The 23,385-nt window shown below is 37.8% G+C and overlaps 1 protein-coding gene across 6 annotated transcripts in view; it reads left to right on the top strand.

Moving 5' to 3' along the window:
- Positions 1-23,385, top strand: part of CCDC15 (coiled-coil domain containing 15) — a 78,999-nt gene that overhangs the window by 41,195 nt on the left and 14,419 nt on the right. Inside the window, exon 14 of one of the 6 annotated variants that reach the window (XM_045080384.1) lies at positions 4,617-4,793. The exons of the other annotated variants lie outside the window; for them this stretch is intronic. Within the exon in view, the coding sequence (XP_044936319.1) occupies positions 4,617-4,626 (10 nt within the window). The 3' untranslated portion in view covers positions 4,627-4,793. Of the gene's footprint in view, positions 1-4,616; positions 4,794-23,385 lie in introns of those variants that run through there. 6 annotated transcript variants of the gene reach the window in all.

The following is a 23,385-nucleotide window of genomic DNA, read 5'->3' as shown; positions in this document are numbered from 1 at the left end:
TAGTACCATTAACATAGGGAGATAATGCCCAAAGTAGAACTAGATTTGATAGAAAGCTAGCAGGTTCAATTTAGGACATTGAGTGTGAGAAGCCTGTGGAACATTAAGTGAGGACTGACTTATACATATTTGGAAATAAGAAACTAGAATTCTGGGATGCCTGGGTGGCTTAGTGGGTTAAAGCCTCTGTCTTTGGCTCGGGTCATGATCCCAGGGTCCTGGGATCGAGCCCTGCATCAAGCTCCTTGCTCAGTGGGGAGCCTGCTTCCCTTCCTCTCTCTGCCTGCCTCTCTGCCTACTTGTGATCTCTATCTGTCAAATAAATAAATAAAATCTTAAAAAAAGGAAAAAAAAACTAAAATTCTGGCAGCAGTGAGAACGAAAGATTTCTTTAAGAATTTTCAATATTTGTTTCAACATGATTTGGGACCAAGCATAGAGCTGCTTCTGGGGCATAAATAAGTAAGAGGCACTTTTGTTGGTCTTCAGGCACTGAACGAATAAAATTGGAGACTTTGAGGGGTTTCAAACACTTTGAGGGGGTCTCAAGACATTTGCCACTATCTAAATTTGTGCAATAAAGAAGGCTGAAGGTGGTGCACCTGGGTGGCTTAGTCAATTAAGCCTCTGCCTTTGGCTCAGGTCATGATTTTGGGGTCCTGGGATTGAGTCCCATGTTGGGCTCTCCACTCAGCAGGGAGTCTGCTTTTCCCTCCAGCTCTGTTCCTTCCCTCTGCTTGTGCTCTTTCAAATCAATCGATCAATCAATCTTAAAAAAAAAAAAGGCTATGGGTCTAAGTTGAAAACTTTTAGAAAGCTGAGAGAAATTTTCTATAATCTTATAGTACATGTAGAGTTCAGGACCCACCAGGATGAGGTTGGGGGTGTTGGGGACCCATCAGGTAAGACCCAGTGAATATACCAGGCTTTCAGTCTGGTATACAAGACACCGAAGAGTTCTACGGGAACATGGAGAGTTTGACACTAACAAGATGGTCTAACCAACTGTTGAATAAGCCTTACCCAAACTATAAAGCAGCCTTGATTCTGCTGAGTGCCTGATTAGATTGAGGTGATGAACCCTGCATTCTCTGCCTAGCAGAGATAAGGGTGAACTTTTCTGTCATAGATAACATCACTCGGAGCCTCTAAATTTCTTTTAAAACAACATTCAGCATTCAGTTAGAATTTTTAGGCATGTCAGGAGATAGGACCATATGACCAAAAGCCAAGAGGGAAAGAGACAACAGAAGCAGACTCACAGGTGACACAGATGTTGGTATTAGCAGACAAGGACTTTGAAACAGTTGAGTAATACACTCACGTAAATAGAGAAAAAGATGAAGAAAATAATGAAGATATGGAGAATTTCACCAGAGAACTGGTGAAATAGGATAAACTAGAAAGTCAGGTGTTGACAAATATAATCTCAAAATAGCAACTCAGTAGATACACAAGGATACACCTCTTCATACTCATTAGAATAGCTTAAAAAAGAAGATGACAACAAACTTAACAGTACCAAATGTTGGCCAGGATGTTGATGAGTTATAACTGATATATTGGTAGTGAAAGTGGAAAAGAGTATGACCACTTTGGAAAACTTTAGTTTTTTTTTTTTAAATACTTAAATATATATCTAGCTCACGACATAGACCTTTTACTGCTAGATATTTCCTCAAGGAAAATGAAAACATTTATAAAAACACTGAACAGTGAGAGAATATATTCTTTTTATGTGTCAGTAGCACATTTATCAAGATTGATCATATCCTGGGTTATTTTTCAGAGTATGTTTTCTGATTATAGTGATGTTAAGCTAAAAATCAGTAAGCAGTACATCTTAAGAGAATTCTGAATGAAAGATAAAATTGCAATGGAAATTATTAGAAAATGCTTTGAAGAGAGTAATAAGACAAAACATAGCAAAATTTGTCAGAATTAGAAGGAATTAGAGCAATTATCAGAAAAAGTAAAAAGGCTAAAAATAAATGTAGCTTTCCATCTTTAAGAAGTTAGGAAAAAATAGCAAATCAAGAAGAAGTCATAAAGAGCAGAAATCAGTGAAAGAGAAAACAAATGTACAATGGAGAAAATCAACAAAGCCAACAACTGGTTCTTTGAAAATTTAGTTTTGCCAGGGATAACTGATCAGTGAAAAAGATAAGAGAGAAAGCCAATATTAGGAATGAAAAATGAGTCATTACTGCAAAGCCTAGAGACATTAATGATAATAAAAGGACATATGAACAATTCCATGCTAAAAAAAAATTTGATCATTTTGATGAAATAGACAAATTCCTTTAAAAAAATGTGGATGCAAGAAGAAATAGAAATCTGACTCACCCTATAACACTTAAAGAAAGTAAATCAGTTATTTTTTTAAAAGATTTTATTTATTTGTGTGTGTGGGGGGGGGGGAGCATGCATGCTGGAGAATGGACAGAGGGAGAGGGACAGAAAATCCCATGCAGACTCGGTGCTGAGCATGGAGCCCAATGCAGGGCTTAGTCCAACGACCCTGAAATCATGAGCTGGGCCCAAATCATGAGTTGAATGTTCAACCGACTGAGCCATTGAGTGCCCCCAAAGTAAATCAGTTTTTAAAAATCCTTCCAAAAAGAAAAATTTATGGTCAGGTATAGGCTCAAATGTCAAGGGAAAAAAAAAAACAATAGCGAGTTTTACATAAACTATTCTAGAGAATGGAAAACAGGCAGTTCTTCCCAAATAATTGTAGAGGCCAGCATAATCTTAATCCCAATCTGATAAGGACATCACAAGAAAGCACCATTACAGATTGATTTCTCTCATGAACAGAAATGTAAAATTCTAAGTGAAATAGTAGCCCAGTGACCTTTGAGGGGCACTCTTGCATGCCCTTGCCCTTGAAACTTCTGCCTAAGCCTCTGCCTCTTGCCACAAGGCAGCTTTTTTTTTTTTTTAAGATTTTATTTATTTATTTATTTATCCGACAGAGAGAGAGAGAGAGAGAGAGAGATCACAAGTAGGCAGAGAGGCAGGCAAAGAGAGAGGGGAACGCAGGCTCCCTGCTGAGCAGAGAGCCCGATGCAGGGCTCCATTCCAGGACCCTGGGATCATGACCTGAGCTGAAGGCAGAGGCTTTTACCCACTGAGCCACCCAGGTGCCCCCCAAGACAACTTCTTAAACACCCCTGAACTTTTCCCAAGCCATGGACCCAATGGTGACAAAGCTTTTTGCAACACTAATGATGATGAAAAAAAAAAAGACTAAAATAAAATATTCCAAGATATTTAAGAATTATCTTTGGATGCTGGAAATAATTTTTTTCTGTTCTTTGTGTGTTTCTTAATTTTTCAGATTTTTTATCATTAGTGTATTTGACTTTGAGAGCCTATGCAATATCTGCAGGGGCCCCTTGCTGGTGAATTTCCTGTTTATTTTGTAGTAGAGAGTACAAGGACTTCTGAAATTTTTATGTGACAGTCCACTAGTGAGAATAGTTTCCTTTGAGCTGTTTAATAGTTTCTTTAGTATGTTTCTATTCTCATGTGCTTTTTATCCCCTTGAGATAGAATACTCTTGTCTTAAAAACAACTTGATAAAAACAGCTGCTGTGAAATAGTGTGTGTATTTGTTTTGGATTGGGGTAGAAGAGGCTTGGAAAAATCTAGACAGGATTCTATTTAAATATTTCAAGTTATCTTTTCTATTCTTAATGTTCCTTAGGACTATGATTACATAACCTCCCTGGATAACAATTTCAGAATCTAAGGACACTGGCTCTCAAGAAGTTCATTCTTTTATCTAGGCCAGATTTGTCATACCATAACCTAGTCATTTAGCCATAATTATGACAGATCTGCATCAGAAATTCTTCCAGTTCTATAGTGCCTGTATATAAGCGTTTTACCAACTCATCAAGCAAAAGAACAGAAATTTAGTCCAGTTCATATAACCGAAGCCAAGATATCCCTGCTGTGGGTGTTTTATGTCTAACCTAAATCTTCTTATGACATGCCTACCACATGGCATAGACAGTGGGGAATTCTTCTTTAGCTATATGCTGACCTTCTTTGAAAGCTTTTCTGCTTAAGGCTTTTGTTTTATTGCCATTTTCTCACTGGATAATCTTTTTCTTCTTTGATTTATACTTTTGACCCCAGAAAAAGTATGAAGGTCTTTGTCTCACAGATGGCATCAGAAAATTAAACCTGTTGTCAGTCATTTGCAAATAATTAAAAATAATTTTTTTGCTTTTTCCTTGTTGAAGAAACTAGATCATACAATGACTTTATTTTTATTTTTTTTGCATGGTTATGATTTAACTTAAAGACAAAGCCATTTTAGCAACGTTCTAAAATGAACATACATCAGCTTTCTATACAGGAATTAATAATAACTGCTTTACCTCAGTTGTTACTGGAGTCAAATGATATGTTTTCATTCATTCATTTAGCAGCAGTTTGTTGAGTATCTATTAATTGGTATATATGATAGCTAGACTTAGGGGGTGTGGAAAATGAAAGACATCATCCTACTCCTCAAATATTTTACTAGATAGTTTTCACTTATGAATGGGGAAGCAGATAACTGAATAGATCATTATAATACCATATTTTTGGTATTACAGGACAACATAGCATGTGGTTAAGAACATCCAGAGATAATGTGTTCAGATCCCACCTCTGCGACATACCAGTTGTGTGACTTTGGGAACGTTACCTCAGTGAGCCTCGCTTTCTTCTCTCTGAAACAGAGATATACTTCATAAAGTTGCTGTGAGAATTAAATGTGGTCACCTATAAATGTATGTAATCTGGCATAATGTATGTTCAATAAGTGTTAGTTGCCAAGTATTTAAGGAAAAAAATAACATCAAATTTTTCATTATTCCAGAGAATGGAAAACAGGGAATACTCCCCACGTAATTATAGAGACCACTATAACCTTACTGCCAACCTGATAAAGACATTGCAAGAAAGCGATGTTACAGACTAATTTCTATTATCAACATAAGTATAAAAATCTCAAGTAAAATAAAACATTCCTTTTAATACTATTAGAAGAAAAAATTGCAAGAATATATGGGGGTACAGAGACTGTGTTTTCAACTCGGAATTGGGGGTATGGTTGTAGTAGTAGGCTTCTTGGGCTGAAGTTTTGAAGGATTAGTAGCAGTGCTATGAGACAAAATTGTAATTGGTCTGGAGAAAAGAGTGTATGGGAATCTTAGGTAAAAGCAATAACATTGAAAAGCAGTGACTTGAGTGACACTTCTGAGCTGGATATGATTAGAGGTAAAATAGTGGAAAAAGGCAAGTCTTAAGAAATGAAGACAAGATCATAAACAGCTATGTATGTCATGAGAAGGGATTTGGATTTTTATCCTGAAAACAGGAGCCACTTAGGGCATTGTGGGAAATAGATGAGGTGACTAAGACTAGATGTTAGGAGATTATTGAAGTATTATACTTAGAAGATGAGAGGTGAAATTTTTTTTTAAAAAATTATTATATAAAGTCCTTACTGTGTGTCAAGTACTTTACATAGATTATAGTCTCATTTAATTGATACACAATTCTATAGGATAGTGGTAGCTGCCATTCATTGAGTGTTTATAATGTACAAGGCACAATGTTGAATATTTTAGAGACATTAGCTCATTTACTCACTTCAGTAACCTTATGAGGTAAATTTTATTGTTATACAGAAAATGAGCCCTAGAGAGGTTGAGTAATTACCTAAGATTAAGATCACACTTAGCAATGGCAGAACTGGAATTCAATCCCAGATTTATTGGATTCCATCACCCAACCTCTTTGAAGCCTGTAACACCACCTTTCATATAAGCCAGGGCCAAGGAGGCAATGAGGAGGCAATTTTAAGAATGTAAGACAGAGAGTTGGTGGGATTTGTCAGTAGAGAATTCAGGGTTAAGTCCCAGATTTATGGTTTAGGCCAGCAGATAAAATCTAAAACAGATTTGCCTGGGAGGAGGTAGATGTAGAGAGGATAAGTTTAGTTTGGGGCATGCTGGGTTTAAGGTGCTTAAAGGAAATCCAACTAGAGAATCCAGTAGGAAGTATTATGTTATTTTTAATAATGATTTCAGAAATCACTAAGGAAGAATACTTAGCAGAATCAGGAAGTGAGTAGACAGAAAGATTGAACAGAAAAACAGGATCAGCAAGCAGTGATTTAGACCTGGTAGATTAGACCTTAATCCTGTTGTGGCAAAGAAGAATATTTCTTTCATGTCTTTGAGATCTAACAGGGCACCTCTTTAACCCCTGAAATAAACCTGTTTTTTAATCTTACAAGCCGAATTCCTTTTATTTGAAAGTATTGGTGTTGGCAAATATCTGGCTTGGAAAGACAGAAACCGTAGAGCCAAAAAGATAGTCCTCATTTTTAGGTTTAGGTCGGTATTTTAGTTTTAACTTCTTAAAGGATTAGTTGTGTGGCCTTATCGTATGGAAGATTCATGAGTGAGAAGAGTTTTCAAGTTGTTGCAATTGTATGACTATTTTTTAAAAAATTGTTTTTATTAACATATAATGTATTATTTGCCCCAAAGGTACAGGTATGACTATTTAAGAAAAATTTTTTAAAGATTTTATTTATTTACTTGAGAGAGAGAGAGTGAGTGAGAGAGCACGAAGGGGGGAAAGGGTCAGAGGCAGAAGCAGACTCCCTACCAAGCAGGGAACCTGATGCGGGACTCGATCCTGGGACTCCAGGATCATGACCTGAGCTGAAGGCAGTTGCTTAACCAACTGAGCCACCCAGCTGTCCCGTATGGCTATTTTTTAATGCAGTTTGCCTGTAATATTGATTCATCTTAAGGATTCTTTCCAGAGTATAAATGTTGACCTATACTTGTTTAGTTGTGTCAACACACTGCATAGCAAGTTTGCCAACCAAACTGCAGTGTTTTCTATCCCTCCTCTCTTTTACTGAAAGTCTGACACTAGTTTCAGAATACCTTTTGGCATAACTGCTATAGCTGCATTCGCTTCAGTGCTCTGGAAAAAAACAGTACATTGACATGTTGATTTTTGGCCTACTTTAGTTTCTGTTGTGTACCAAATGAAAGTTATAATTACACAAGATGCCTTAAAGTTATCAGAGAAGAATAAGAGCTTGTTTACAGAATAACTGTTTATACCAATTTTGTAAGTTAACTTTGTATTTTTGATTTTATGATCCTTTCTGAAACTACTATATGGCAGTTCTTAACCTTCTAACCTTTTGAGGTTAAGAATCTCAAAAACCTGTCAAAAATACCTTTGAGACAATCAAATAAAAATGTCAAATTGGCAGGTAGTTAAATAGGTTTGAATCTCAGAGCAACTGTCTGATGGAGCTGTAGCTTTAGGAGATACAGATGTTGGTGGTTCTAATTGAAGCAGATGGCGTACCTCAAGTCACCTGGGGAGAAGTTATAGTATAAGAAGTGGAGAATGCCTAGATACGTTGTATTTCTGCTTATGTACTATGACTTTTGGAAGGCCACAGACTATTTTTAATATCTAATTTTATTTTTTTAAATTTTTAAATTTTTAAATTTTTTTTTTTTTTTGCTCTCTAATAACTTTTGCTTGGGTACAATATTGGTCCCATTGAGAAAGTATGTGCCAGATGGATGAAATGACCTGTAGGCCACCATTGACTTTGGAGAGAGTTGTTTTGATGGAGTGGTTGATGGGCCTTAGAGCCACACTGGAGTAGTTGAGGAGACCAGGAAATAGAGACAGAAGGTCTAGACAACTCTCACAAGATGTTTGACGTAAGGAGTAGCTAGGGAGGAGGAGGAGGGGCTGAGTCCATCATTTCTAGTCACTGTTCTATTACCAAGATCTACATTGTCAACATTTGCAAAACAGTGCTGACGTGTTTCCTTAGTTCTTGGTTTACCGATTTAGAGAATGATTGGTACAGAGAATTATACCAGTAACTAAGCTTTTACATTGTCATTCACTTGGCTCATTTAAATTTCACCATTGAAAACCTCAATTTGATTGATTACCTTCAGAAAAATCTTTTACCACTTGCCTTTTTCACAACATAAGGAGTTACTGAACTAAGCAAATATAAATGTCCTCAAAATACCACTTTTCTTTCCTGGCTGTCTTTGGAATAAGATCTCTATGTCTATCCCTAGCCAGGAGCACCTTCATGATCTCAGACTCATCTTTTAGCTTTTGTATTCTTTTAATCTTGTCCTGTCATTCTCTTGCATGGTTCACACGCATTGTATTTTAAGAGAGCTGATTGCCGTGTATTTTAAAGTTAGTTGTGACTAATTTCTGCCTGTTTTGGCCTTCCACACATTACCTTTCTCATATTCCTACTACACTGCCTTGCATGCCTTTAAATCTTCATCTTGACTGATAGGAAAACCATCTCTCTCTGCCCATGTTGCAATATTGAATTTTCTTACCTCTAACCCTATTATGACTTCTTTTTGCATTTGAGTTTGAATCATACTATAAAAGTTGTGTTTATGTTTTATACCCTTTGAGGAATATTCAGTTTAGACTTTGAGTTGGAGCTCAGCAAAGAATGGCAAGTGTGGGGAAACACACGAAAATCCTTGTTTAAAGTAGCCTTGTCACTCTGCTAGAGATGGCCATATTAGGTGTCAGAATCTGGATGGCTTTGAGTTCCATATACAGTACAACTACTGAGTCTCTTGTACTTTTCCAGTGCTTGATCTTTCAGCCTTTGTAGGATGGTTTCCAGGTTTTTAATATATACCTGTATTAATCTAACTTGAAGGCCATAATTCCCCTGGAGTAAATAGCTTGCCATAAATGGATAGAAGCCCAGAATTTTCAGCAGTCCATGCTTTGTTGAAGAGGTATGTGTGTAACTTGGCCTCATACTACTGTTCAGAAAACAATAGCTCTTTTGTTTTGAAGTAATTTTTAACAACTGACATTATCAGCATGTATTTATAAGTTTTCGTCTTCAATCAGTCATATATTTTAACAAACGCTCATTACTTAGGTTTTCTGATATTTTTCTCCAGGAACTACTTATTTCCTCTCTACTTATGGGTGAATTTTAAAAAATAAATAAATACAATTAATGTTCAATAGACTGCATATATTTAAAGTATAAACTTTGATCTTTTGACATATATATATACATATACATATATGAAATCACTACCATAGTCAAGACAGTGAACATATGTCATCTCCAAAAGTTTACTCATGCCCTTGGTAGCCCCACTTTTTCTCCTTCCCTGTCTCCACCTCAAAGCAACCACTGCTTTGCTTTCTGTCACTGTAGATTAGCTTGCATTTTTGGAATCATGCTGTTAGCCAGACTCTCTTGATCAGGTTCTTGAGTCTCAATGTGATAAAATGAACTTTGAATTGGAGAAAAAGAAAACAGGCAGAGCTTACGGAAGATAGCTTGGATACAAGATAGTTGATAAGAAAGAGGAATGTAGCCCCTGAAGGGATACTGTGCATGGTTTTTAAAGGCACTTTTCCAAGGGATGAGGGACTAGGACTGGGAAAGTGTCCTTCAGTTGCTGGATCGTTATCTTCTGGTCATGATTCGTTAATGGTCGTAAGATAGTTGTAGGTTGCCTTTTGCCATGGTCAGCATTGTTTAGGCTACAGGAAAAACAGAAATACTTGTACAAGCCAACTTTGGATTGTTACTTCTGTGTAAACTGTTGTTTTTTTTTTTTTAAAGATTTTATTTATTTATTTGACAGAGATCACAGTAGGAGAAAGGAAGGGAAGAGATCACAGAGAGAGAGGAAGGGAAGCAGGCCCCCTGCTGAGCAGAGAGCCCAATGTGGGACTTGATCCCAGGACCCTGAGATCATGACCTGAGCCGAAGGCAGCGGCTTAACCCACTGAGCCACCCAGGCGCCCCTTTGTTTTTGTTCAAATAACCATTACTCTCTAATAGGTTAGAGGTTTCTGAGAAGGAGGTATTTGTCCATAAGTGTTTGGAAACTTAACTCTTGTAGACCAGTGGCTTTATAGGATTTAACTTCCTTTTGTTTTCCCTATTCCAATACAACATGTACTCTTGTGCCCATCTCCTTTTACTCAGCATAGTTATTTTTAGATTCATTCTTGTTATAGTATCAAGAGTTCATTGCTTTTAGTTGTGGAACAGTATTCCATTTTATGAATATACCACAATTTATCCATTCGTAGCTTGATGGATATTTGGGTTGTTTCCAGTTTGGGACTGTTAGGAAAAAAGCTGCAGTGAGCATTCATGCATAAGCCTTTGGAAGTATGATGCCTTTTCTCTTGGGAGTATACCTGGGAGTGCAATGGTATGATCATATGGTAAGTATATTTTTAATTTTGTATAGAAACTGTCAGACTGTTTTCCAAAGTGGTTGTACCATTTTATTTTACTACCAGTGTAAGAGATTAAGTGCTTACAGCTTCACCAGTATTCAGTATTGGGTATGGTCAGTCTTTTTTATTTTAACCATTTGAATAGGTGTGTTGTGGTATCTCACTGTGGCATTATTTTACACTTCCTATATGACTGAAGATGTTGAGCATCTTTTCAAGTGTTTATTTGCCATCAGTATATCATTTTTTGTGACACTTCTATTCAAACCCCAATTTTTTGAGTTGTCTTATTATTGAATTTTAAGATTTCTTTAATATAATCTGGATATAAGTCTTTTATCAGATAAATGCTTTGCAAAGATTTTCTCCCACCTGGTGGTTTGTCTTTTTATTTTAATACTGTCTTTTAAAGAGCAGAAGTTTTAAATCTTGATGAAAACCCGTTTTCAATTTGTTCTTTAATAGATTATGGTTTTGGTTGTCGCTCTCGGCCCGCAAGAACGACTCGGAGACTCACGTAGTGGCGAACCTTCTTCTTTAATCGCTTTTTTCTTTCTCTCCCTTTACCCTCGGCGCATGCGTTTTTATACAGGCAGTGTTACCCAATCACAATGCAGTGCTCAAGCACCTCCCGCGAGAGTGGACCTAAATGAACAGCCAATCATATTCAGTCCCTTACAGCTCTTAGAGTAGGCCTCCTGTACTGGCTCCCGACATTTGGTGTTATATTTAAGAAATCATTGCATAGCCCAAGGAAAAAAATTTCTTTTTTGTTTTCTTCTAGAAAGATTATCACTTTAAGATTGTATATTTAGATCTGTGATTCAGTTAAAGGTTAATTTTTATATATGATATGAAGTTTATTTTTTTGCATATGAATATCCATTTGTCAAAAAGCTCTCTTGGTGGTGGATATTAAGGACGGCCCATATTACATGGAGCACTGGGTGTGGTGCATAAACAATGAATCTTGGAACACTGGAAGAAAGCTATCTTTTTGGGGTGCCTGGGTGGCTTGATTGGTTAAGCACCCGATTCTTGGTTTCTACTCACGTCCTGATCTCATGGGTTGGGAGATTGAGCCCAACATTGGGCTCTGCACTTATTGGGAATCTGCTCCCTCTGCTCCTTCCCCTGCTCTTGCACCCACACTCTCTCTCTCAAATAAGTAAATAAAATCTTTTTTTTTTCACATGTATATTTTTATTATGGGTTAATCCTACTTCAAAGTTCTAATCTCTAAATAAATAAATCAATCTTTTTTTTTTAAGACTATCCTTTCTCTACTGCATTGCCATTGTGCATATGTCAAAAATCACAAACAAAAGAGAAAATTGATAGGTTAGACTTCATTAAAATTAAAAACAGTCAAGAAAGTGGAAAACAACTCCAGAATGGGAGAAAATATTTGAAAATCATATATCTAATAAAGAGACTTGTATTCAGAATATATAAAGAACTCCTACAACTCAGTAATAAAAAGACAACCCAATTAGAAAGTGGACAGAGTATTTAAATAGATATTTCTCCCAGGAAGGTACATAAATGGCTATAAATACTTGAAAATATGCTCAACATCAAGAGTTATTGGAAAATGCAAATGAAAGCCACAGTAAGATACCGTCTCACACCCAGAAGCATTGCTATTATAAAAACAACAAATAATAAGAGATGTTGATGAGAATATGGAGGAATTAGAATTTCCATACATTGTTGGTGGGTAATGTAAACTGGCAAAAGTTGTTTTTTTTGGAAAATAGTTTAGCAAATCTTCAAAAGGTTAAACAGATTTATCATATGACTCAGGAATTTTACTGGATATATAGCCAAGAGAACTAAAAGTACACATCCACCCAGAAACTTACACACATTTTCTTAGTAGCATTATTCATAATAGCCAGGAAGTGGAAGCATCCCAAGTATCTAAGAACTGATGAATAGATAAATCAAATGTGGTATATCTATACAGCAGAATATTAGCAATAAAAAGCAATGAAACACTGGTATGTACTACAACGTGGATGGACTTTGAAAATGTTTTGCCTAGCGAAAGAAGCTAGTCCCAAAGGCCACATGGTGTATGATCCCATTTATATGAAATGTCTAGAATAGGCAAATCCATGGAGGCTCTATTGGGTCTGGGAAAGAGGGGATGGAGAGTGACTGTTAATGAATACAGAGTTTCTTTTGAGATTTCCTTTGGGAGTGATGAAGATGTTTTCAAATTATATTATGGTGATGGTAAACTTTATGATATCCAAGTTATGTCTTAGGGTATTTAAAAAGTGAGTTGTCCATATGTGTGTTGGTTTATGTCTGGACTTTCTTCTGTTCCACTGATCTGTTTGTCTAAATACTAATACCATGCTGTTCTGGTTAGGATATTTTATAATAATGCTTGAAATCTCCTAGTGTTAGCCTTCCAATTTTTTTCCTCCAGACCTGTCTTGGCTGTTCTAGGTCCTTTGTATTTCCATATAAATTTTAAAATAAATTTGTCAATTCATACAAAAAGCCTTCTTGGATTTAAAAAGAGAGAGAGAGAGAGAGAGAGAGAGAGATAGATATATTTATTTATTTTAAAGTGAGAGTTATGGAGAGGACCAGAGAGCGAATTTCAAGCAGACTTCCCACTGAGCAGACTCCCCCTGAGCATGGAGCCTGACTTGGGGCTGGATCTCATGACCCTGAGATCATGAGCTGAGCTGAAACCAAAAGTCAGATAGATGCTTTACTGACTGAGCCACCCAGTTGCCCCAAGCCTTCTTGGATTATGATTGGGATTGTGTTGAATCTAAAGATAATATGGGGAGAACTGGGAAGAAAGAGTTAATTAAGTTTTCCAACCCATGAACAAGATACATTGCTCCATTTATAATTTTTCTTAATTACAGTTTTCAGTGTATAGGTCTTTCATGTCTTTTGTAATTTCTGTCTGTAAGCATTTCATAGTTTTATTGTTAAGTAAATGGTATTTATTTTATTTCAGTTTCTAATTTTCTTTCTTGTTGCTTATATAGAGAGAGGCATAATTTATTTTTGAGTGTGGATCTTTTACCCTGCAGCCTTATTAAGCTCTCATGTATTAATTCATTGGATTTTTTAACATGGTGATCATGTCATCTTCAAAGACAGTTGTACTTCTTTAAATCAGGATGGGTTTTATTTCTCTTTCTTGCGTGATTATACTGGCTGGAACCTTCAGTACAATGTTGAATAGAAGTGCTCAGAGTGGACAGTTCCGGATCTTAGGAAAGCATTTAATCATTCATCATTAAGTATGATATTAGCTGTAGTATTTTCATGGATACCATTTATCAGACTGAGAAAGTTCTTTTCTCCTGGTTTGTTGAGAATTTTTATCAGGAATGGATGCTAGATTTTGTCAAAAAATTGTTTTCACTAGTAAAATGATCGTATGTTTCTTTTTTAGTTTATCGATATGGGAATAACATTGATTGATATTTGAATGTTAGACCAATCCTAGTTCCTGGGATACACCCCACTTGGTAATAATGTATAGTTTTTTTAGTGGATTTGCTTAAAATTTTGTTTAGAATTTACACCTACATTCCAAAAGATATTGGTTTGTACTTTCCTCATAATATCTTTGATTTTGGTTTCAGAGACTGATAAAATGTGTTGGGAAGTATTCTCTCTCGTTTTTTGAGGAAGAGTTTATATAGAATTGGTATTAACTTCTATCTTAAATGTTTGGTTGAATTTGCCAGTGAATCCATCTGGTTTTAGATATTTCATTGTGGAAAGTTATTAACATTTTTAATGTTGATAATAGATATAGAGCTATCTAAGTTATCTATTTTTTTCTTGTGTAAGCTTTAGTAGTTTGTGTCTTTTAATGAATTTGTCATTTCATCTAAGTTGTCAAATATTTTGGCAAGGCATTGTTCTTAGTATTCTTCTATTATTTGGTATCTGTAGGATCTGTAGTGATGTTGCCCCTCTTATTTTTTATCTTAATATAATTTGTATCTTCAGGGTACTTGGGTGGTTCAGTCCTTGAACATCTGACTCTTCATTTCCTCTCCAGGTCATGATTTTGGGGTCATGAAATGGAGCCCCATGTTGGGCTCCGTGCTGGGTGTGGAGCCTGCTTGCGATCCCCTCTCTTTCCCTCCCCCACCCCAACCCTCCCAGTGCATGTACATGCTCTCTCTCAAAAAAAAGAAAGAAAGAAAAAATGTGTCTACTCTGTGTGTGGGGGTGATCCACTTATGCTTAAGATGTTTCAGTTTTATTGTACTTCTCAAATACCTAGCTTTTTCTTTCCTTTCCTTTCCTTTCCTTCCCTCCCTCCCTCCCTTCCTTCCTTCTTCTTTCTTCTTTCTTTTCCTTCCTTCCTTCCTTCTTACTTTTCTGTTCATAATTCATTTATTTCTGCTTCAATCTTTATTTTCTTCTGCTTACTTTAGGCTTACTTTCCTCTCTTTTTCTCTCTCTCTCTTAGTTGGTTACTGTAGAAGAATAGGTCATTGGTTTGATGGCTTTCTTTTTCATATAGACAATTAGTACTGTAAATTTACTACTCTAGCAGCACCTAATGAATTCATTTCCATTCAGTTCAAAATACCTGCTAATGTTTCCTTTGTTTCTTCTTTTATATTTAAAAGTGTGTTATTTAATTTCCAAATATTTGGTGGTTTTCATAGTATCTTTCTGATATTGATTTCTAATTTAATTTTATCGTAGTAGAGAATAGTATGCTATGAATGTCTTGAATCCTTTTAAGAATTTATTGTTATTTGTTTTATGGCACAGAATATGGCTTATCTTGGTAAATTTTTCAAGTTCAATAACCTCACAATAGAAGAATATGTTTTCTGTTGCTTTATAAATGTGTATTCTGCTATTCCTTAAATGTTGTGGAGTGTTCTATAAATGTCCATTAGGTCGAGATGGGTGAGGATACCAGGCAGATGTGTATCCTCGCCACTTTTATGCCTACTTATTCTATCAATAATTAAGACAGGGCTATTGAAATCTCTGTAACTGTGGATATGTCATATCTCCTTATAGTTTCATCAGTCTTTGCTTCATGTATTTTGAAGTTCTGTTATTAGATGTATAAATGTCTGGAGTTGTTATGTCTCTTTAATTAATTGACTCCTTAATTTTGAAATGATCTTTATCCCTGAGGATTTTATTTTCCCTGAAATCTACATTGTCTGATATTAATATAGTCACCTAGTCTTCTTTTAATTAGCATGGTGTACTTTTTCCATCCTCTTATTTCTAACCTACTTTGTTTCTTTATATTTAAAGTACATTTCTTGCCAACAGCATATAATTGAGTCTTGACTTTTGTCAGATCTGACAATTTCTGCCTTTTAATTGGGGTGTTTTAGACCATTTACCTTTAATGTGATTATTGATAGGGTTTGATGTCAGTATATCATATGGCTGTTTGTTTTCTATTTGTGGCATTTGGTTTTTGTTCCCCTTTTTTTCTTTTTCTGCCATCTTTTGAATTACCTTTATATTTTTATAATTCCATTTGATCTCCTTTGTGAGCATGTTAGCTATAACTTTTTTCTGTTATATTATTGGTTGTTCTAGGGTTTATAGTATACATCTCCAGCTTTTCCACAGGCTACTTTCAAATGACAGTATATTGCTTTCCATATAGTATAAAAATCATAGTGTAAGAATCTTGCAATAGTATACTTCCATTTATCCTATCCCAACATTTATACTATTGTCATGCATTTTTTAGGTATGAAATACATTATTATTTTTTGTTAAAAGTCTATTATTATTTAAAGAGACTTAAACAATAAGAATAGTCAAATATACAACCTCAAGTATTATTTTGCAACCATTAACATTTCTTGTAGTTGTTGGTTTATGGGGATGAATTCTTTCAGCTTTTGTATGTCTAAAATCAACTTTCTTTCATTTTCCCATTCTTTTGTTTATTTATTTATGAACTTTTTAAAGTGTACAGTTTAGTAATGTTAATAAATATGTGTTATATTCACATTTTCATGAATCAAATATCCAGAACTTTTTCATCTTGCGAATATGAAACTCTGTACCTGTTAAACAACCACTCCTCTTTACCCTATAGTCTTTGGTAATGACCGTTCTATTTCTCTTTCTATGAATTTGACTACTTTAGATCCTTTATATTAGTGTAATCATATGATATTTGTCTTTCTGTGACTAGTTTATTTGACTTAGCATAATGTTCTTAAGGTTCATCCATATTATAACATGTTACCATATTTCTGCCCTTTTTAAGGCTGAAAAATGTTAATCTTCCATTGTATATACATACTACATTTTATTTATCCATTTATCTGTAGATTTGGGTTCCTTCCACCTCTTGGCTACTCTGAATTAATGCTGCAGTGAATATGGGTGTACAAATATTTCTTCAAGACCTTGCTTTCAGTTCTTTTAGATAATATACCCAGAAGTGGGATTCCTAGATCATATGGTAGTTCTATTTTTAATTTTTTGAGGAACCAACGTAATGTTTCCCATAGCAGTTGTACCCTTTTACAAACCCACCAACAGTGCACAAGGGTTCTAATTTCTCACATCCTAGACAACACTTTTTTTGGGTAAGAGGTTATATTTCATTGAGGTTTTAGTTTGCGTTTTCTTAATTGTTACTGATGTTGATCATCTTTTTTTTTTTTTTTAAAGATTTTATTTATTCATTTGACAGACAGAGATCACAAGTAGGCAGAGAAGGAGGCAGAGAGAGAGGAGGAAGCAGGCTCTCCACTGGGCAGAGAGCCTGATGTGGTGCTCGATCCCAGGACCCTGGGATCATGACCTGGGCCGAAGGCAGAGGCTTTAACCCACTGAGCCACCCAGGTGCCCCATATTTTTTGTTGTTGTTGTTTTGTTTTGATTTTTAAGTAGGCTCCACTAGCTGTGGAGCCCAGTATGGGGCTTGAACTCACAACTCTGAGATAAAGACCTGAGCTGAAATCAAAAGTTGAACATTTAATCAACTGAACCACCAAGGTGCCCCAGGCATCTTTTTTTTTTTTAATTATTTATTTACTAGACAAAAAGAGAATGAGCGGGGGGAGGGGCAGAGGAAGGGAGAGAGGGAAAGCAAACTCCCCACTGAGCAGGGAGCCTGATGTAGGACTTGATCTCAGGACCCCTGAAATCATGACCAGAGCCAAAACCAGGAGTTGTAAGCTTAATAGACTGAGGCCCCCAGGTACCCGGCCCTCCTCCCCTGAGCATCTCATATGCCTGATGGCATTTATAGATCATTTTGGAGAAATGTCTGTTCAATACCTTTACCCATTTTTAATTGGATTGTTTGATCCTTTTTGGATTATTTTTTCCTGTTATTTATTTGAAATAATTTCTATTGTTAGATTTGGTTCTTTTAACCGCTAATTTGCTGATAATCCCATCCAGTGTATTTTTTTAAATTATTTTTATAGAGCAGTTTTAGATTCAAAGCAAAATTGAGAGGAGAAGGTACATCAATTTCTCTTATACTCCCTGTCCCCCAATATTCAGAGCTACTTAATTTACCAACATATCCCATCACTGTTGTGCATTTGTTAGAAATGATGAACGTACATTGATACATCTTTATCACCTAACGTCCACAGTTTACATTAGCGTTCTCTCTTGGTGTTGTATATTTACGAGTTTGGGCCAATGTATAATGATATATATTTATTTTTATAACACTGTACAGAGTTGTTTTACTGCCGTAAAAGTCCCGTGTGCTCTGCCCATTCATCCCTCTAACCACCCCCTTACCCCACTAAGTTCTGGCAACCGCCGATCTTTTCACTGTCTCCATCATTTAGCTGTTTTCAGAATGCCATTTACAGGTTTCCCCCACTATGCAAAAGCAGTGCATGCCTGTGACACTTTCATAAGCTGAAATGGTGTAAAGCTATGAAGCAATTACTGTTAATTGATATAGAAAAAATCTTGAGTGTTCCCAGACCCAAAAAATCATCTCTCCTATGCTTTTCTGACACCCTGGAAGACATCTTGCTAATGCATGAACAAAATAAATCGAGATGAAGCACAGATCTAACCATTCAAAGCTATGCTGGCTTGATGCTGAGATTCCTGAGTGTAGTTCCCAGGGAAGGAGCTTGGTGGTGCCACTCATGCTTTCTCCCTAATGGCTCATGCAAAACAAATGCTGGACTCTGTTTTCACTTTGTTCATAGAAGCAAAGTGGTATAATGCAAACTTCTGAAAAGCTGAGGAATCTGTAGTTGGAATTATGTAGTATGTAGCCTTTTCAGACTGGCCTCTTTCAATGAGTAATATGCATTTAAGTTCCTCTGTGCCTTTTCATGGCTTGGTAGCTGATTTCTCTTTAGCGCTGAACAATATTCCATTGTCTGGATGGATCAGTTTATTTATCCATTCATCTACTGAAGGACATCATGGTTTCTTCCAAGATTTGGCAGTTATGAATAAAGCTGCTAGAAACACCCCTGTGCAGGCTTTGTTTGGATATAAGTTTTGAAGTCCTTTGGGTAAATGCCAAGTAGCAGGACTGCTGGTTAATATGGTAAGAGTACATTTACTATATGGGCTGTACAATTTTGCATTCCTGCTAGCAGTGAATGAGAGTTCTTGTTGCCCTACATCTTTGTCAGCATTTGGTATTGTCAGTGTTACAGATTTTGGCCATCCTAATAGCTGTGCAGTGGTATCTCATTGTTTTGTTTTGCGTTTTCTTTTTTTTTTTTTTTTAAGATTTTATTTATTTATTTGGCAGACAGAGGCAGGCAGAGAGAGAGAGAGGGAAGCAGGCTCCCTGCTGAGCAGAGAGCCAGATGTGGGGCTCGATCCCAAGACCCTGGGATCATGACCCAAGCTGAGGGCAAAGGCGCCTTCTGAGCCGCTCAGGCTCCCCTGTTTTGCATTTTCTTGATGATATGATGTGGGCCATTTTTTCATTTTCTTGGTTGCCATGTGTACAGTTGATCCTTGAATAACACGTGGGTTAGGGGTTATAATTTGCCTATAACTTTTGACTCTCCCCAAATTTAACTACAAATAGCCTACTGTTGACTGGAAGTCTTACCGATGACATAAATAAGCACATATTTTGCATTGATAAGCACATATTTTGTATGTTATATATATTACATATGGTATTCTTACAATAAAGTAAGCTAGAGGAAAGAAAATGTTATTAAGGAAATCACAAGGAAGAGAAAATATATTTACAGTACTGTAGTGTATTTCTCGAAAAAAACCCATATATAGGTGGATTGTTCAGACCCATTTGTTCAAGGGTTGACTGTATATATGTATGTACAGTATACGTGTATGGAGAGAAAGAGAGAAAGCAAGTGTGACGAAATGACAACAGCTGGTGAATCTAGGTGAATAACATGTTCATTGTATTATTCTTTCCACTTTTCTATAGGTTTGAAGTTTTCCAGAGTAAAAACTCAGGAGAGAAAGTATAGGATTAAGGACCCTCAGAGTCAGCTTCAGCATGAGATGGCTCTCCCTCGCACTTGCCAGAGGAGGTCCCTAAAATCTGGTGTTTTGTGAAGGAAGCAGCTGGATTATTCACGACTGCTTTTCAAGCAGCTTCACAGTGTGGCTGGATTGAGCTGGATTGTAGGATGTCAGGCCACGAAGTGTGGATAGATTCCTTGGTCTGATACTGAGAAAAAAAATAGGTACTAAATGTTAGATAGCCCTGATAGATAGCCTCTGTGAATATGAGTAGTGGTCAGACCCAGAGGGGTGAACCAGGGCTAAGAAAGCTGGACAGTTGGAAAACCAGGAGCACTGTGACAAGGAGAGTCTTCTCTGACTTGCCTTCTATCGAGATAAGCCAATACAGAAGAAAGCACCAGGCTCAGAGGTGCTGGCGCCCGTTGTAGTGGGAGCAGCCAGCACTCAGGCCCGAGCTGAAGTAGGCGAGTGCCCGACATTGTCAGCATCTGGGTGATCTGCGGAGGGTTTTCTCTGGTCTCCTGTGCAGGTCAAAGGCATTGACCTCACACCCAGAGGTCCTGGGGTAAGTCCTGATCCTACCACTTGCAAGCTGTGAGGCTGATTTCCTATTATTCTTGTTTACACAAAAAACATTGACTTCCCTTCCCTTCCCTGCCTTATTGATGGGCTGCAAAAACTGAAAACAAACCATGAAGGGTCTTTTTAATTCCTTACTATTACTTTCTAGGCACGAAGCAGTTCATTTTGCAGTCTTTTCCCCTTTTTAGGTCCAACTCAACTAGATGTTGTTTCAGGCCTTGAGTATATTTCCATTATAAGTTGTAGGACTAAAGCTCTTTGATCCTCTGAGGAAGCAGGATTGAGATGCTTGGAGATGCTTTTTCTCCTGAACAGAGTGGCAGAGGATGACACCCTTTGAATCTCCCTTTCCCCAGGGAACTAAATCCCCATAGACCAGTGGTGACTCACCCACACTGGCCGCAGTGTCCTTGTCCTAGCTGAGCAGATACTGGCAGCTGTCTGCCAGAGTGCTGCGAGGGAAGGGAAGTGGGACCTCCACTCAGTCCAGGAGGTCCACCTTGGCATCTCAGGGGCAGTAGAGGAGAACTGACAGAATGGAAAAGGGCCATGCCTTTGCTTGGTCTTCAGGAGGAGAGGATTGAGTTAATGGGAATGTGCCACAGTTTACCGCAATGCAAGGAGAGTTTTCGGGGGGCCCCATCCAAGCTGCAGTGGTTGCAAGGAGCTCCCCTGTACTAGAATTATTCTAACGCAGCTCCCTCGCCCATCTTAGGAGAGGTTTTGGAGAACATGCACCAGTGACCAGACGGTTGGATCAGATGATATGCTAGGGCTCTTCCGACCTAAACAGTATGAGCCACTTTTATCTAGCAATGAATTTGAATTAACCTGTCATCTGCTTCCTAGCCCTGTGACCTCAGACATGTTTATCAGCTTTCTGAGCCCTAGTTTCCTCAGCTGTAAAATGAGATTATTACCACCTCCCCAGTGTCTCTCAAAAGGCTGTTATAAGTATCAACAGAAATTAGAAATGATGGGCGCCTCGGTGGCTCAGTGATTTAAGCATCTGATTCTTGATTTCAGTTCAGGTCATGATCTCAGGGTCGTGAGATCTAGCCCCGCTGTGGGCTCCATGCTCAGTGGGGAGTCTGCTTGGGAGTCTCTGTCTCCATCTCCCACTGCCTTCCCCACTGCTCGTGTGCTCTCCCCCTCTCTCACTGAAATAAATAAGTAAATCTTTAAAAAAAAAAAAAAAGGAAGGAAGGAAGGAAGGAGAAATGATTCCTGGTGAAATCATAAATGTCCTCACCTCATTCTCAGTACTCTGCCCACAGTTCCAGGGTGACCAAGTGAGTCCCTGGACTGGCTGTCCCATAGTTCAGAACAAGGATCACATGTGCTCAAGGGGTCAGCACTAAATCAGATTTCACTAGCCATCCTCCATCCATGGTTACCACTTTGGCCCTTTTTTTCTTCCCTATCCCCATATCTTTGCTCTTTTCTTCTTTCTTTCCCTCCTATTCACTCCACTAGCATGTTCTGATAGGTTGCTACATCCCAGACACCTGCTGGGCCAGAGGGAGTATGTACATTACTGCCAGTCCTGCGAGTGTGTCTCGCCTAGTGCAGGGAGAACACAGAGAAGGGATGAGGTGGGCCGTGCTCTAAGGGAGGTTTGTGCGGTGGGCTCACAAGGTGGCAGTCCTTTGGCAGGACAAGGCTGGAGGAGGGGAGGCTAGACTGGGTAAGTGTTCACCAGGAAGAAGACATTTGGGCCTGTCTTTGAAGAACAGATGATGATTTTCCAAGTAGAAAAGGCTAGAGGAAGGCGTAGACAGAGAGCACGAGGCTGTGAGTGTTGAGCCCTGTGGGCTTTGCTTCTCTGCCCCAGCCTTAACCAGCTCCTCTCCGCTGGGTGGCTCCCACGTGCAGCTGCTTTCTAAGCAAAAAGTTTGAAAGCTATAGACAGTTTTGGAAAATACTGCTGCTTACTCATTGGGGGCTGTGAAATATTACTAGGAAATAAAGGCAGTAATTCTCCACCCTGGCTGTGTACCAGCATCTCTTGTGGGTTTTTGTTTTGTTTTGTTTTGTTTAATTCAAGCTTCCTGGCCTCACCTTTCATGTATTCTGATTTAGTAAGTCTGAAGCAGGACCATGGAAATTGATAAGATCTGTTTTTACAAATTTGGAAGTAGAAATATTGTCACATTATCGTTGTTTTTCCAGTTCCTCACTAAAGACTACACATGTTTTATTGCAGGAAACTCAGCATCATCTAGTAAATATTCTCACCTAGCTTCAGTTTTCTAAGAAGCCTAAAGGCTTAGAAGTTCTAAAAAGTGAAGGAATTGCTGTGGGTGGGATTAGTCCAGCCTTTTTTCCCAGAGGAAAGAGAATGGATAATGATCAGTCCACCATTTACCTTCCCAGCTTCCCTGGGTCTCAATTTTCTCATCTGTGAAATGGGAATTAAAATAGTAGCCACCTCATAAGATAGTGGTGAAGACCAAAAGAGCACAGAGAACATAAAAGCACACAGCAAGGGCTCAGTAAATGATGGCTGTCATTATAGGGACAGCAAGGCCTGCCTAGTGGTTAGCCATGTGGGTTGTAGAGCTGGGCTGCTTGCCACACAGTCTGGCAGCTGCTCTCCCTGTAACATCCGTGGCTCGGTTTCCTTCTCTGTACAATAGGGTTGATTGTGACTCCCTCACAGAACTGTTATGAAATGTTACTAAATGAATGAATAACTGTGATATGAGACACTGAGATCATTGATGGGCAAATAACATCAGGGAAATATTAGCAGTTATCAATACTTCTGCTGTGATCTCCACAATTGCCTTACGGTATTACTGTTGGATGCTGGTCCTCCCTGTCATCGGCTGGTGCTTACCAGCTGCTCCTAGTGACCTTTCAGGCCCAGCTGTGGCCCTCTGAGAAGGGACATCACCTCCTCCTTTGCTAACTGTAGCCATGGGTACCCTGACTTGATCTCCCGATTTAGCAGTTCACCTACGCAGCATCCTGCCAAGATACCAGCTGGCCCTGCAATGGTGAGTCAGACCCAGTTCTAGCTCC

This window comes from Mustela putorius, unplaced genomic scaffold, assembly GCF_011764305.1.
Source record: "Mustela putorius furo isolate JIRA1106 unplaced genomic scaffold, ASM1176430v1.1 tig00000460_pilon_pilon_pilon, whole genome shotgun sequence".
Classification (NCBI taxonomy): domain Eukaryota; kingdom Metazoa; phylum Chordata; class Mammalia; order Carnivora; family Mustelidae; genus Mustela; species Mustela putorius.
The sequence above is the reverse complement of the archived record's forward strand: the minus strand, read 5'-3'. Positions and strand labels throughout refer to the sequence as shown.